This window comes from Tinamus guttatus, unplaced genomic scaffold, assembly GCF_059628265.1.
Source record: "Tinamus guttatus ecotype Peru unplaced genomic scaffold, ASM5962826v1 Tinamus_guttatus_pri_ptg000044l, whole genome shotgun sequence".
NCBI classification, from domain to species: domain Eukaryota; kingdom Metazoa; phylum Chordata; class Aves; order Tinamiformes; family Tinamidae; genus Tinamus; species Tinamus guttatus.
In genome coordinates, this window is record NW_028288578.1 from 4105618 (window position 1) to 4116939 (window position 11322).

An 11322-nucleotide genomic window follows, 5' to 3' on the forward strand; every position below is an offset into this window, starting at 1 on the left:
CTGCAGCTTCTGTGGGGCTGGGGAACACCGGGTTTCCCACATTTACCTGCGAACAGGGCTGCAGCCCTCTGCAGAGATGGCTGAGGGCTCTGCAGGTAGCGCTGGCTCTGGGACAAGAACCTCTGTGCGTTTTCTCCGTGTTTCGTCATCTAGATGGAAAGAACCACAGGAGAGGGAAGCCACAGGCACGAGCCAAACCCTGGTGACCCTGTGCCCAAATCCTACACCCAGAGCACCAGCGAGCGCCGTACCGTGCGTTGTCCCCACACGTGGCTCAGCCCAGGTGTCGCTCACCAGATCCTTGCAGATTTTCCTCGCGTTCTCCGGGTGGCTGTGCCAGGCCTGCTCGCAGCCAACCTCCTTGGGCAGCCTCCAGCGCAGGAGCCGGGCACACTCCTGCACGGCCCTCGTGCATTTCTGCGGGACAGGCAGCGCTGCCGGGGCTGCGGAGCAGCGGATCCCGGCAAGCCCTCCCGGGAAAACCCGGCTCCGGCCTCCGCCCTGCGGGGAGGCCCGTGCCAAGGTCCCGGCTCGCGAGGCTGCGGGCAGCGCTGGCACTTGCCTTGGCAATGTCGGGATTGCCCTCCTGCGAGCGCAGCAGCAGCGGCAGGAAGCTGTCCAGGAGCTCCTCGCTCTCTACGAGCTGCTGCCTCCTCTTCACCCTCCGGAGCGTTGCTCCGAAGAGGGACACGGCAGCCAGGCGCACGCTCGGCCTCTCCTGCGAGGGACACGAGCCCAGAGCAGGGGCTCTCAGGGAGACGGCTCTGCTTTGTGCGGGAAATTGGGAGAAGCCGTAACCCACCCAACAGCTCCGTCACAGCACGGATGGAAAGCAGATTTTTTAAAGTGGGTACAAAAGTGATACGAGTGCAACAAGACCTTATTCCTTGGAGACTCTTCTACTCGCTTTTGGATAAGGAGAAGCTGCACAGTGAGCTGCTCCTAGCTGGTGCATCGCTGTGTTGGAGGCACCAGCACAGGATGCTCAATCTCCACTCTTTCTGCTGCAGGTGGCCCCAACGAGGTTAGTGGTCATCTTTTTGCCTACAGCCACAACATCCCGTAGGTGCAGCCCAAACAAGCTCTTTCAAAGGAGCAGTTGGGGCCACCTGCAGTTTTGGAGCAGCTCCCATTGCCCTGTCCCCAGCACCACACGATTTCCTTACATCGTCGAAGAGGAGCCTGAGGGGCCTGGTGATGCAGCTGGCGCAACCCGCTGTGTCCAGGCCACGCAGGATATTCCCGACATTGGCAAGCGCTTCCACCACCAGCTTCCCGTCCAGTCCCTGAAGGCTGCTCATCATGGCTGGCACCAGGCCATGGACGTCCTGAGCAGGAGGAAGGTCACACACTCCCTGATGCACCCTCTATGCAGGCTGTAGGACCAAATACAGCAAAAACCAGGCAGCTTTGGAAGCAACACTTCCAAACCCTGAAAAATCCCCTAGGAAAATAGCAATTTCCTTTAAAGGAGGTATTTGAAGGAAACCCTAGCACCGGCTTTCCATCCTGTCTCCTCCTGGAGTGCGCTGCTCCCGGGACAGAGAGGAGGCACGCGGGAATGTCGCAAGGGAAGGGCAGTCAGGCCTGGGGAAACGCTTCCCTTGTGCTCATTTCCGTGCCGCAGCAAGGAGCGACACCTCTCAAATGTGGAAGTCAACAGCTGAAAGAAACACAGCCTCGCTCTTCCCAGGAAAATAAGGTAGCCAAAAGCAGCTGAGGAAGAGATGTAGAAACAAAAGCGTGTGCACGACAGGGAGGACTGGGATGGGGAAACAAACACCATCAGCAGCTGCAGGGCTATGAAATGGGCCCGGACAAATCCAGAGTGTTACTGAGCTCTCTAGTGCAACACACCGGCTTTCCCGGGTAGCCGAACGAGCACGAGCCCACCTTTCTGCGCCACTTTTCCATGGTTATCAGGCCTCTGACACAGAGCACCCGCATCACCGGGTCGCAGTCCGCAAGCCCCTCGGCGAGGCGAGTGACCGAGTACTTCTGCGGGAGCCGCTTCGCCTCGGGCAGGTGGAGGAGCTTAGGGAAAAGCAAAACAAAACACATGCAGCCCAATGAGCACATGGATACCCAGTCGGAAAACAGCGAATTCCTTGTCCGCCTTGATTCCTTGGGAAAGTGCCGCCAGACTGCTCTGAACAATTGCTGCCAACGCTCCGACACACGCGATAACAACCAGTTCCATGTCCTACATGGCCAGGCACGGATCTGCTTCCCCATGCACGCCCGCTGTGCACATGGAGACTAACAGGACTAACCGGGCAAAGAGCTCCCAAATCCCGGTCTGGGCTGCAAACTGTCCCGGGAAGAGAGAGGAGCTCAGGGTCCACATGGGCAATGTGCTCATCTCTGGCAATCCTGTTTCTTGTCCCAGAGAGCACAAGACCCCTGGAATGTTGCAGCAAGGCAAGGCATGTCTGCTGTTTCCTCTGCACTCATCGTCTCCTGGAATTTCTCCAATTTCACAGAGCGCTCCCCAGCTTCCCCTCGGCTCATTTCATCCAGGAAAGCAGATGCTGAGTTCAATGCCAGGGGATTTGCCAGGAAAGAAGCCCCAAAGCCAGTGCCTTTCTGAACCACCACGGCTCATGTTGAGCTAATGAACCTCACCTCAACAAAAAAGGCCATCGCTGTGATTTTGAGCTGCTTGTCCCCTTGCTCAAGGAATGGCACCAGATGATACAAGATCCTGCAAAGCTCGCGGAAATTGTAGCGGACCATGGCTCTGAGACAGCAGATAAAAAATATGTTTATTCCAGGGAAAAGTCACTGGAGTCTTTCATGTGAGGGAGGGAATGAGCACAGCTGCAAGCAGCAACTTACCTTGCAAGCAAGCTCACCCCTCGGTGGTGATTTTGGGGAGTGATGAGCATGTCCCAGCCGCCCTCCCTCTCCACCAAGGCGAGCTCATGGTGGCAGCCCATCTTCAGGAGAAGGGTCTTGACGGCCTCCACCGCACAGCTGTGGAGTGAGAGCAGCACCATCAGGGAGGGATCGCGCCAGCCCCGCTCTCCTCGGGCTCCGCATCACCGCACTGTGTGGCAGGGCTCGAGAGCGTTGAGCACACAGATGGGGCAGAGCCACGGGGCATCTCAGCGCACGCAGTGCCTGGCTTTGGAGCCTGCAGGAGGGCGGCTCCGGCGGGGTGCTCCTGCTGTGGGCAGAGGGACTAGGTGGCCTCTTAAATTCTGGGGGGACACGGGTCTGCCACAAAGCCCTCAGCGACAGTGGCACAGTTGTGCCTTGTGACCTCTAGATGGGGCTGGTCCCCGGGGGGTTGGACAGCTCTCTCCCAAAGAGTTCACTGCCCACAGCAGGATGGCAAAATCAGAGCGGGGCTCACAGAGATGGCACCTCTCAGTGCTGCTGGGAGGGATGTTAGCACATCCCGAGGCGAGGAGAACCGCTCTGTCTGCCCCTTGGGATTTCTACCTTGGCCTTGGCTTGCTGGAGGTGATGGGGACCCACTGTGCCCACACAGGGTGGCAGTAGGGGTGCAGGGCATAGGGAGGGGGGCTGTGACAAGGGGCTGCCAGCACGAACTCCTGGGGTTGTCACAATAAAGTCACTCTGGCCGAGGACAGACAGGAGAGGGCCCAGAGTGTGAAGCCAGCGGAGGGGCCCGCGGGGCAGAGCTCACGTGGGGCCGTGCTCACCCCGCGGCCGGCAGCCCCGCGCGGCTCCGCGGCACGGCGAGCCCCGCGCCGTAGCGCGCCTGCACCAGCAGCGCCACGAGCAGGCGCGGGAAGAGGCGGGCGGTGACGGCGCTCGGGCCCTTGTGCACGGAGAGCACCTCGCACACGGCGCTGGCTGCCTGCGGGGGGGAAGCACACGTGTGCAATCCTGAAATCCCTTCACCGTCAGCCCTCGCGTGGAAAAGGGAAGGCTGGACACTCAGGGCATGGTCTCCAAGGATGGGAAAGGACTGGCTGGTGGGTAGAGCCGTGGGGAGCAAAAGGCACCAGGTGGGGCACAGCATTCCATGGGAACAGGGCGCACAGATGGAAAGGGGCAGCGGTTCCAGAGGAGCGCTGTCCTGCCTCCCTCCTGCAGGAATCACTGGGCCAGATTCTCCGCTCTCAGGCCTCCCGCTCTGCTCCTGGGAGCGGGAAGCTCCGAAGGCTCCTTACGGCAATGGGCGCTGTGGACGCTTTCTCCCCGTCGGTGCCGGGCCGCTCCCGCAGCCTCCGCAGCAGGATGTTCATGAGGCGCTGGGTGTCAGGGACCACCCTGGCCTTGATGAGAGCCCTCCACATCGCGGCAGCATCCCTGCAGCATCGGGAAGGTCACCACAAACGGGCACTCACAGTGCCCCTGCAACAGCCCCACAACCACCACTGGAGAGTGCTCTATCCATACAGCAGATCCTGACACCAGCTCGGGCACCAGGCTAGAGCAAACTTGGTGCCCACACACACGATAGGGGTCCTGTGCCACCAGACCCTGTTCCATCTGTAGATAGTCTCCCTTGGCTCATCTGGGCTTGGAGAGGTGGGGGGACAAATGCTCCAGCCACCCCCCTGAAGTGGTGTAGACACACAGGTCAGTCCAGTCTGGCCCTACAGGGTGTTGGCAAAAACTTGAAATCCTTGATATTGGGAAGGCAGTGGAGAAGGTGCTGAAAAGGAGCATGAAGGACTAGCCATGAGCCTGCAAACCGCTGTGGTAAGGGAAGCATTTGCTACATGGCCGTGCTAGGAGACTACTGAGAGGGCAGAAGCAGCAAGGTGCACAAGAGCAGAGACCCCCGTACTTGTCCAGGGGCAGCTGGAAGCTCAGGAGGGCTGTGGTGGCCTCCTCCATGAAAGCGTGAGCCAGCAGGAACAGCCAGGTCAGGACAGCGTGCCGAGCTCGGGAGCGCTGGAGGCTCCCGAGGTGCTGGTAGAAACCAAACACAAGCGTGGGCACCTAGGAGGGAACCACGGAGGTGACGTCCTCTGTGCGCTGTGGAGGCTCTGCAGTTATCTCCAGACTTCCTACCCATTTTCTTACAGTCTGCATTGCAGGCAATATCAACACAACATGCAATGAAAGCATCCCAATTCTGGTACTTCTAAACCTTCCCTCACATCCATTAGTTACCTTTGCTTGCAGCCCGTGTTTATACTTGTTCAGGATTAAAGTCAGGGCAGCTTTTGATGCCTCAATGCTGCTCTCACTGGCTTCCTTCAGGCTCCCCGTAACCGTCAGTATAAGATCTGTCAACTGATTGGGGGTGAGAAGCTGCCCCAGGTCCTGACGGGAGAAGAAACAAAACAAGCAGTTGGCCGAGCCCAAGGCAGCTGAGCTGTAACAGCGCGACTGGGCAGCTACCAGGCTTCTGTTTCCAGCATAGGAACTGTGGAACATCCCCCAGTTGGGCCATGCTCAAAGTATCTCCTTGCTGTGGGATGCTGCAGAAGCTCACAGCTCACATGGATCCAGGTAGGATCACAGATGTCTTCAAGGAAGAGTTTAAGGGGAAAGATGAAAGCAACCCAGGCCACCTGAGGGAGTCCCTGAGCCACAGGTGCCTGGGAGCTGGGGGAGCACTCAAAGTGCTGCTCCCTCACAGTGCCCCGGGCACCTGGCTTTGGCCAAGTCTCCACATCTGCAGCAGTGCCCGAGGGGAGATGTGGTCCAGGTGAGGCTGCAGGAAGCCGCTTCCTCCCAGCCACGAGGCAGGATTTACCTTGATTATTTCCAGGAATTTGGTGTGTGTCTCAGGGGACTCCAGTAAATCCAGGTTCTCCTCCTGCTCTTGCTCTGCTTTTCCCCAGAGAATCTTGGTGCCAGGCACTAGGAAGCAAAGATGAGTCACTCTGTGCTTCGTGATCCACTTGCCCACAGCCATGGCGGGTGGGTAGCACCACTTCCATGGCAAACACAGGGAGCATCCCTGCATCCTTCCCCAGCCGGCCTTGCTTAGTGCATCCTCACAGCAAACTGCACGAGCTCCCCAAGAGAACTTTCAAATGCCGTAACCCATTTACAGAAGCTTAAAACAAGTGCGAATGTTTCCTCCTTTGGGGAGGAAGCCTCCGCTTGCCGCTCTGCTGCGGCTGGCGGCCGCGCGCACACCCTGCCCGCGGCCCCGCGTACCTGCCTGCCGCTGCACGAGCCAGCGCAGGACCTGCAGGCCCTGCAGAGCCTCCCTGCTGACGGCCGCGCCGGGCGCCCCCACGCACGCGAGCAGCCGCCCCACCAGGAGCCCCGGCCGCGGAAACTCGGGCCGTGTCTGGCGAAACCAAGAGCAGGGCGGCAGTGGGGACAGTGCTCTCCTAACAGAGCCACGAGGAGCCTTCCCGCCACCGAGGATCGCTCACGTGGAACCGGGGGGAGCTGGCTGCGGATTTCAGCAAGCCGAGCGTGGTGCTCACGGCTCTTGCGCGCTCGTGGACCTTCTCCGATGCCATCCATGGGTCTACGTGCTGCCAGGGGAGCAGGGCAGGCTGTGCTAGCGCCCTGACACAACCAGCAACACCTTGCGCGCCGGGTCCCACCACCCCGCTGGGAAAGGTGCCCATCTTCCTGCTTGCGCTCAGGCCTTCCAGGGCTGGGGCAAACGCCCGTGACTCACACCTACAGCAGGGGCAATAGGGCACAAGCTCCACAGTGCAGTTATGGGTGCAGAGCCCTCCCAGGTCCTCGCACGCCTTCGCGTGCCGCTCGCGAGGCCCCGCGTGGGCGCTGCTTACGTCCAGGAGGCCCTGCAGCTCGGCGGGGTTGGCCTTCTCCAGCAGCAGGCCGCTCAGCAGCCGCCCCAGCGCCTCCATCAGCTCGGTCTGTGCACGCTGAGGAGGGAAAACGGCGTTTTCCAGAGCCAAGGAAGGCTTGGGAGAGCACAGCCAGCGCTACTCCCATGGATGACGAGATGCAGAAGTTCTCATCTCAAGCCTGGGAGAAAGGGGCTGCAATGCTGGGCATGGAGTGTTTCTCCTTGGCCCAGCAACCACTTCTGCAAGGTCAGAGCAAGGCTGAAGGGGACCCTAAGGACCACCTGCAGCCAGACGCTTCCCCAGTACGTTTGCTGCAGGTATGGGGTGTCTGACAACCATGATGGCAGCGTGCTCGGACACAGCGCAGCGCCGCGCTCCTGCACTCGCTGCACAGGCGGGATGGAGGAAGGTCTCCGGAGGGCTTTAACTCAAATCCCTGCTCCTGCGCTGGGGAAGAAGGGCCAGACCTCCACATGTGGGCAGGCAGTCACCTGGGCACCAGTCACGTCGGCCTCCACCAGGGTCTCGGCTGAGGGGAGGGCGAGGGTGCTGGCCAGGCAGGTGGTGACCACTGCCGCCTTCTCCTTCGTCTCCAAGAGCGGCTGCGTTTGGCTGCGAGGGAAGGGAGCTCCGTCGGACAGCCTTCGGATGAAGAGGTGTGGAAGGTGCTTGGCCTTGCGGGGGACACAGACAGGGCTCAGCCCCATGCCCGAGGGGCTCAGGACAAGCCCAAGTCACGGTGGTGCCCATGGTGTCCTGCATGGCGCAGTGGCCAAACCCAGAGCAGAGCCCTCGGATGCATCGCAATGAGGAAGGATCAGATCCATGCAGAACACCACGAGCTTGGCCGCAGGCCTGGAGCCATCATGCCCAAGCAGCCATGTGTGCAGTCCTTTCCACGTGGCGTGGCTGGGTCCCCCTCCACGCTTTGAGAAAGGCCTGACAGCCACAGCATCACTGCCAGGCGCGTTGGGTACCTGAGACTGGCGATGAGCAGGAGTCCTCGGCAGCGCGCCCTGTTTGTGGAGACATCCCACGAGCCCGGGGGCAGGCTGTTCAGGTGCTCCTGCAAGCCCGTGAGAGACCAGACCGGCATTGGAGATGGCACCTCCTCACTCGGACACTCACTGGAGCTCCCTCTCCTTCAGTGTCCAGTGTGAGGCATGAAACTGTGTTCCTCAGAGCACTGACACAGGCCCAGTGCCTCCAAATATTTGGTGACCACCTCTGCTTGCAAGCAGCAGCAATTGCTTTGCAATAGCTGGAGATGTGTCCGAGCTCTCTCCGTGACCCTCTGTCCGTCCTTGAAACCCCATCCCCCTGAAGGAATCCCCCCCAGAGCTTACCAGGACCTGGCGGATCTGCGTGAGCTTCTGGCTGCAGTGATAGGCAGCGTCCTGGGCTGCACTGCCAGCTCTGCTGTCCATTTCCTTCCCCAGCCACGGAGCCACCTTATGCAGGGGGGAAATAGCTCCCACTAGAGCCCAGCTTCCCTTGTGACACCGTGCAGAGCCACAGGCACCACCTGAGCAAGGCGTTAAAGGGACCCCCCCTTCCCCACTAGCGTCCGTCCACTCCCTAGATCCTGCCTGCTCCGCTGCCTGCGCTCCTGCTGTGGTGTCCGAAGGGGATCCGAAGGGCGGCTGCCGGCTGTGCCTCGCTGAAGGGGCTCCCCAGCTGGGAGGGCACTGCGGCTCCATCTGCCCGCCTGGGTGCTCAGCGGCCGCTCCTCTGCCCTGGCTGTGGCTCGGGCATGCCAAGCTGCACGTGCTGGGCTCGCTGGTGCTGCCCCTCCATGTCCCGGCCTCGCAGCACACCCAGCTGGGCGCCGCGCTCCGCTGGAGCCTGTTCCATGCCCTGGGCACAAGCGTGACATCACACACGTCACAGCTATTTGCTGGAAGGCCGCCGTTCCGCTGTGGAGGCTGTGTGCCGCAGCTCCCCGCCACAGCCAGCCCGCTGCCCATGCATCGCTCCTCCGCACCCCGACCCTCATATCCCACATGCTGCAGCTCCACACTCCGCCATACGCCTGGGAGCCCTGCTAAGCGCTCTGTTACCCTGGAGCCTGCCCGGAGCACAGGGAGCTGCTGGGAGCTGCCCGCTCCAGGGGAGCCCCAAGGAGACCCCCCTGCTTTCCAGCTGCCACCCTCACAGCATCAACCCATCCCCAGCAGCTACTGTCGTCTCCCCAGCTGCAGACTGCGCTGGAGGTGCCCAACACCTCATTTTATTTCCTGCAGATTCATCTGCCAAGGCATCGTCACAGTGAAAACAGCGCTCACAATCACCAGAAAAGAGCTCATTTTCCCTCCCTCTTAAAATCCAGCATTCGGCCTGCAGGAAAACCCTCCCGTCTCCGCTGCAGCTGCCTCTGCTGCGCGGTGCATTCGGTGGGGGAGGCGCCAGCTACCCACCCTGTGCGGTGGTAGCCAAGGGCGCAAGTGCCTGGAGGGCACACACAGCTCCTGTGAGTCCCCGAGGAGACCTGGGGCTATTTAGGTACATGCAGAGCAGCGCAGAGCACCACAGATTCGGACTTTAAGAAACCCGCACTTTACTCAGCAAGTCAATGACACCCTCCCTGGTGAGGAACGTGACCTCGCCAGCGTTTTGACTCCAAACCTCAAACACAGCAGGATTGTCACAAGCCTTCTTCCCGGCTACTACCACGTACGGGTAGCCCAGCCTGTTGGCGTCTTTTAGTCTTTTGCCAATGGTCAGCTGAGTCCGGTCATCCAGCACCAGGTCGTCGGCGAGCTGCGGCGCAGCTTCAGCCACGTCGTCGTAGAGGCGCTCCAGGAGCGCGGCTCCCTCCTCCTCCCTGCTGCCCTTCTTGGGGGGAATGAAGCACACCTGGTAGGGGGCAATGAGGCTGGGCCAGCGGATGCTGTCCTCCGTGGAAAGCACCTCCACGGCGGCCGCCAGGATGCGAGTGACCCCCAGGCCGTAGCAGCCCATCTCTGCCAGCTGCAGCTTGTTCTCGGGGGTGAGGAAGGTAGCGTTGAACACCGAGGAGTACTTGGTGCCCAGGTAGAACGTGTGCCCCACTTCGATGCCTCGTGTGCGGGTGAGCGGCTCCCCGCACGTGGGACAAGCCGCTTGCTCCGCATTTATCGTTTCCACGTTGGCCGCAAAGTGCCCAGCGGGGCACAGGGCCAGCCTGTCCTCGCCGATCTCGGCCGGCAGCTGGAACTCGTGCGAGACGGTGCCGCCGATGCTGCCCGTGTCCGCCTGCACCTGCACGACGCGGAGGCCCAGGGCCTGGAAGAGGCGCCCGTAGGCGTCGCGCACGAGCTCGTAGGAGCGGCGCGCGGCCTCCGCGGACACGTCGAACGTGTACATGTCCTTCATGTGGAACTCGCGCCCGCGCAGCAGGCCCAGGCGCGGCTTGGGCTCGTCCCGGAACTTCCTGGTGACCTGGTAGAGGCGGAGCGGCAGCTGCCGGTAGGAGAGGTTGCTCTGGGCGGCCAGCAGCTCGGTGACGGCCTCCTCGTGCGTGGGCGCCAGGCAGTAGCCCTTGCCGTGCCGGTCGGCCAGACGGAAGAGCTCGGCGCCCATGCGCTCCCAGCGCCCGCTGGCCTTCCACGCCTCGGCGGCGCTCAGGCAGGGCATGCTCAGCTTCTGCCCGCCCACCGCGCGCATGGCGCCGTCCACGAGCGCCACGAGCTTCTCGAGGGCGCGCACGGCCGCGGGCAGGTAGTGGTAGCAGCCCGGCGCGGCGGGGCTGATGAGGCCGCCCTGCACCATGAGCCGGTGGCTCCTGCACGGCGTCTCGCCACCCGCCGCGGCCGCCTCGCCGCCCTCCGCCCAGGCCAGCGGCTGGAAGAGCCGCGACACCTGCAGCCGCGGCCGCAGCAGCGACGCCATGGCCGCCGGGACCGGGACCGCGACACCGGGGCCGGGGCCTCCCGCCGCCGCCTCAGGCGCCCCGCGCCCGCAGGAGCCGCCACCGCCCCCGACCAATGGGGAGGAGGGCCTCGAGTCACGTGGCGCGCTCCTCTGCCCTCCCGCCTGCGCAGAGCGGCCCGGGCTATCCCGGAAGTGCTTGTGCCTTTCTATCCGCCGGGAGGCTCCGTCTCGGTGGCCCCTAGATGGCTCCGAGGGCGGGGCGGGGGGCAGTTCTAAGATGGCGTCGCCGGGGCTTTGCGAGGCGTTTTGCAGCGCCTCGTAGATAAATAAAGATCTTCCGCCTAAGGTCGCTTTTTTTTTTTTTGGGGGGGGGGGGGGGACCGTTACTAGACGGAGATCAGTGCAGTGCTGCGGTCTTCAGCCTCCTGCTCGCGGCTGAAGGAAAGGAGAATCCCCATGGTCGGATCCCAGCGTGGATCCGAGTGTTAATCCTTGCTGCCAGCGGCTGGAGGTGCCTCTTCCCTGAGCCCCGTTTCACGAGGCGCTAAGTAACCCCTTTAAAGTATAAGAAGGCAAGAATGAGCCCGGTTTTGTTTTAAAAATGAGACTTGAGGAAAGTTTCGTGATTCTCTTTTAATGGGAAATACACGTTAGTGAGTGCTCCCATGCAGAGAGGTCTGGAATTGGGAAAATCAAGGGATCCACAGGCACGTTTTTGATGCTCCCGATTAGTTTAGGAGCATTAAGGTCATTAACT

At 61.6% G+C, this 11322-nt stretch overlaps 2 protein-coding genes across 2 annotated transcripts; both read right to left on the reverse strand.

The window, feature by feature from the left end:
* Positions 1 to 1800: 1800 nt before the first annotated feature.
* MROH7 (maestro heat like repeat family member 7) lies at positions 1801 to 6785 on the reverse strand. The gene is made up of 10 exons (XM_088536470.1): positions 6693 to 6785; positions 6321 to 6425; positions 5687 to 5793; positions 5098 to 5250; positions 4769 to 4923; positions 4146 to 4284; positions 3672 to 3829; positions 2839 to 2976; positions 2626 to 2740; positions 1801 to 2034 (listed from the first exon to the last, which is right to left on the reverse strand). Exons 2-10 carry the CDS (start codon positions 6412 to 6414, stop codon positions 1801 to 1803), a joined length of 1293 nt encoding a protein of 430 aa, XP_088392596.1. The 5' UTR covers positions 6415 to 6425; positions 6693 to 6785.
* Positions 6786 to 9246: 2461 nt separating this feature from the next.
* Positions 9247 to 10584, reverse strand: LOC148595961 (putative proline--tRNA ligase, mitochondrial). Its single transcript, XM_088537180.1, has one exon. It carries the CDS (start codon positions 10581 to 10583, stop codon positions 9255 to 9257), a length of 1329 nt encoding a protein of 442 aa, XP_088393306.1. The 5' UTR covers position 10584; the 3' UTR covers positions 9247 to 9254.
* Between the last annotated feature and the right edge of the window lie 738 nt (positions 10585 to 11322).

Excerpts from the sequence above, each read along its gene's own strand:
- MROH7 (XM_088536470.1), bottom strand. The coding sequence starts at position 6,414 with ATGGATGGCATCGGAGAAGGTCCACGAGCGCGCAAGAGCCGTGAGCAC. Across the intron at positions 3,830-4,145 it reads CGTCCACAGCGCCCATTGCC|GCAGCCAGCGCCGTGTGCGA; the intron begins GTAAGGAGCCTT and ends TCCCCCCCGCAG. Across the intron at positions 2,741-2,838 it reads GGGGTGAGCTTGCTTGCAAG|AGCCATGGTCCGCTACAATT; the intron begins GTAAGTTGCTGC and ends CTGCTGTCTCAG.
- LOC148595961 (XM_088537180.1), bottom strand. The coding sequence starts at position 10,583 with ATGGCGTCGCTGCTGCGGCCGCGGCTGCAGGTGTCGCGGCTCTTCCAG.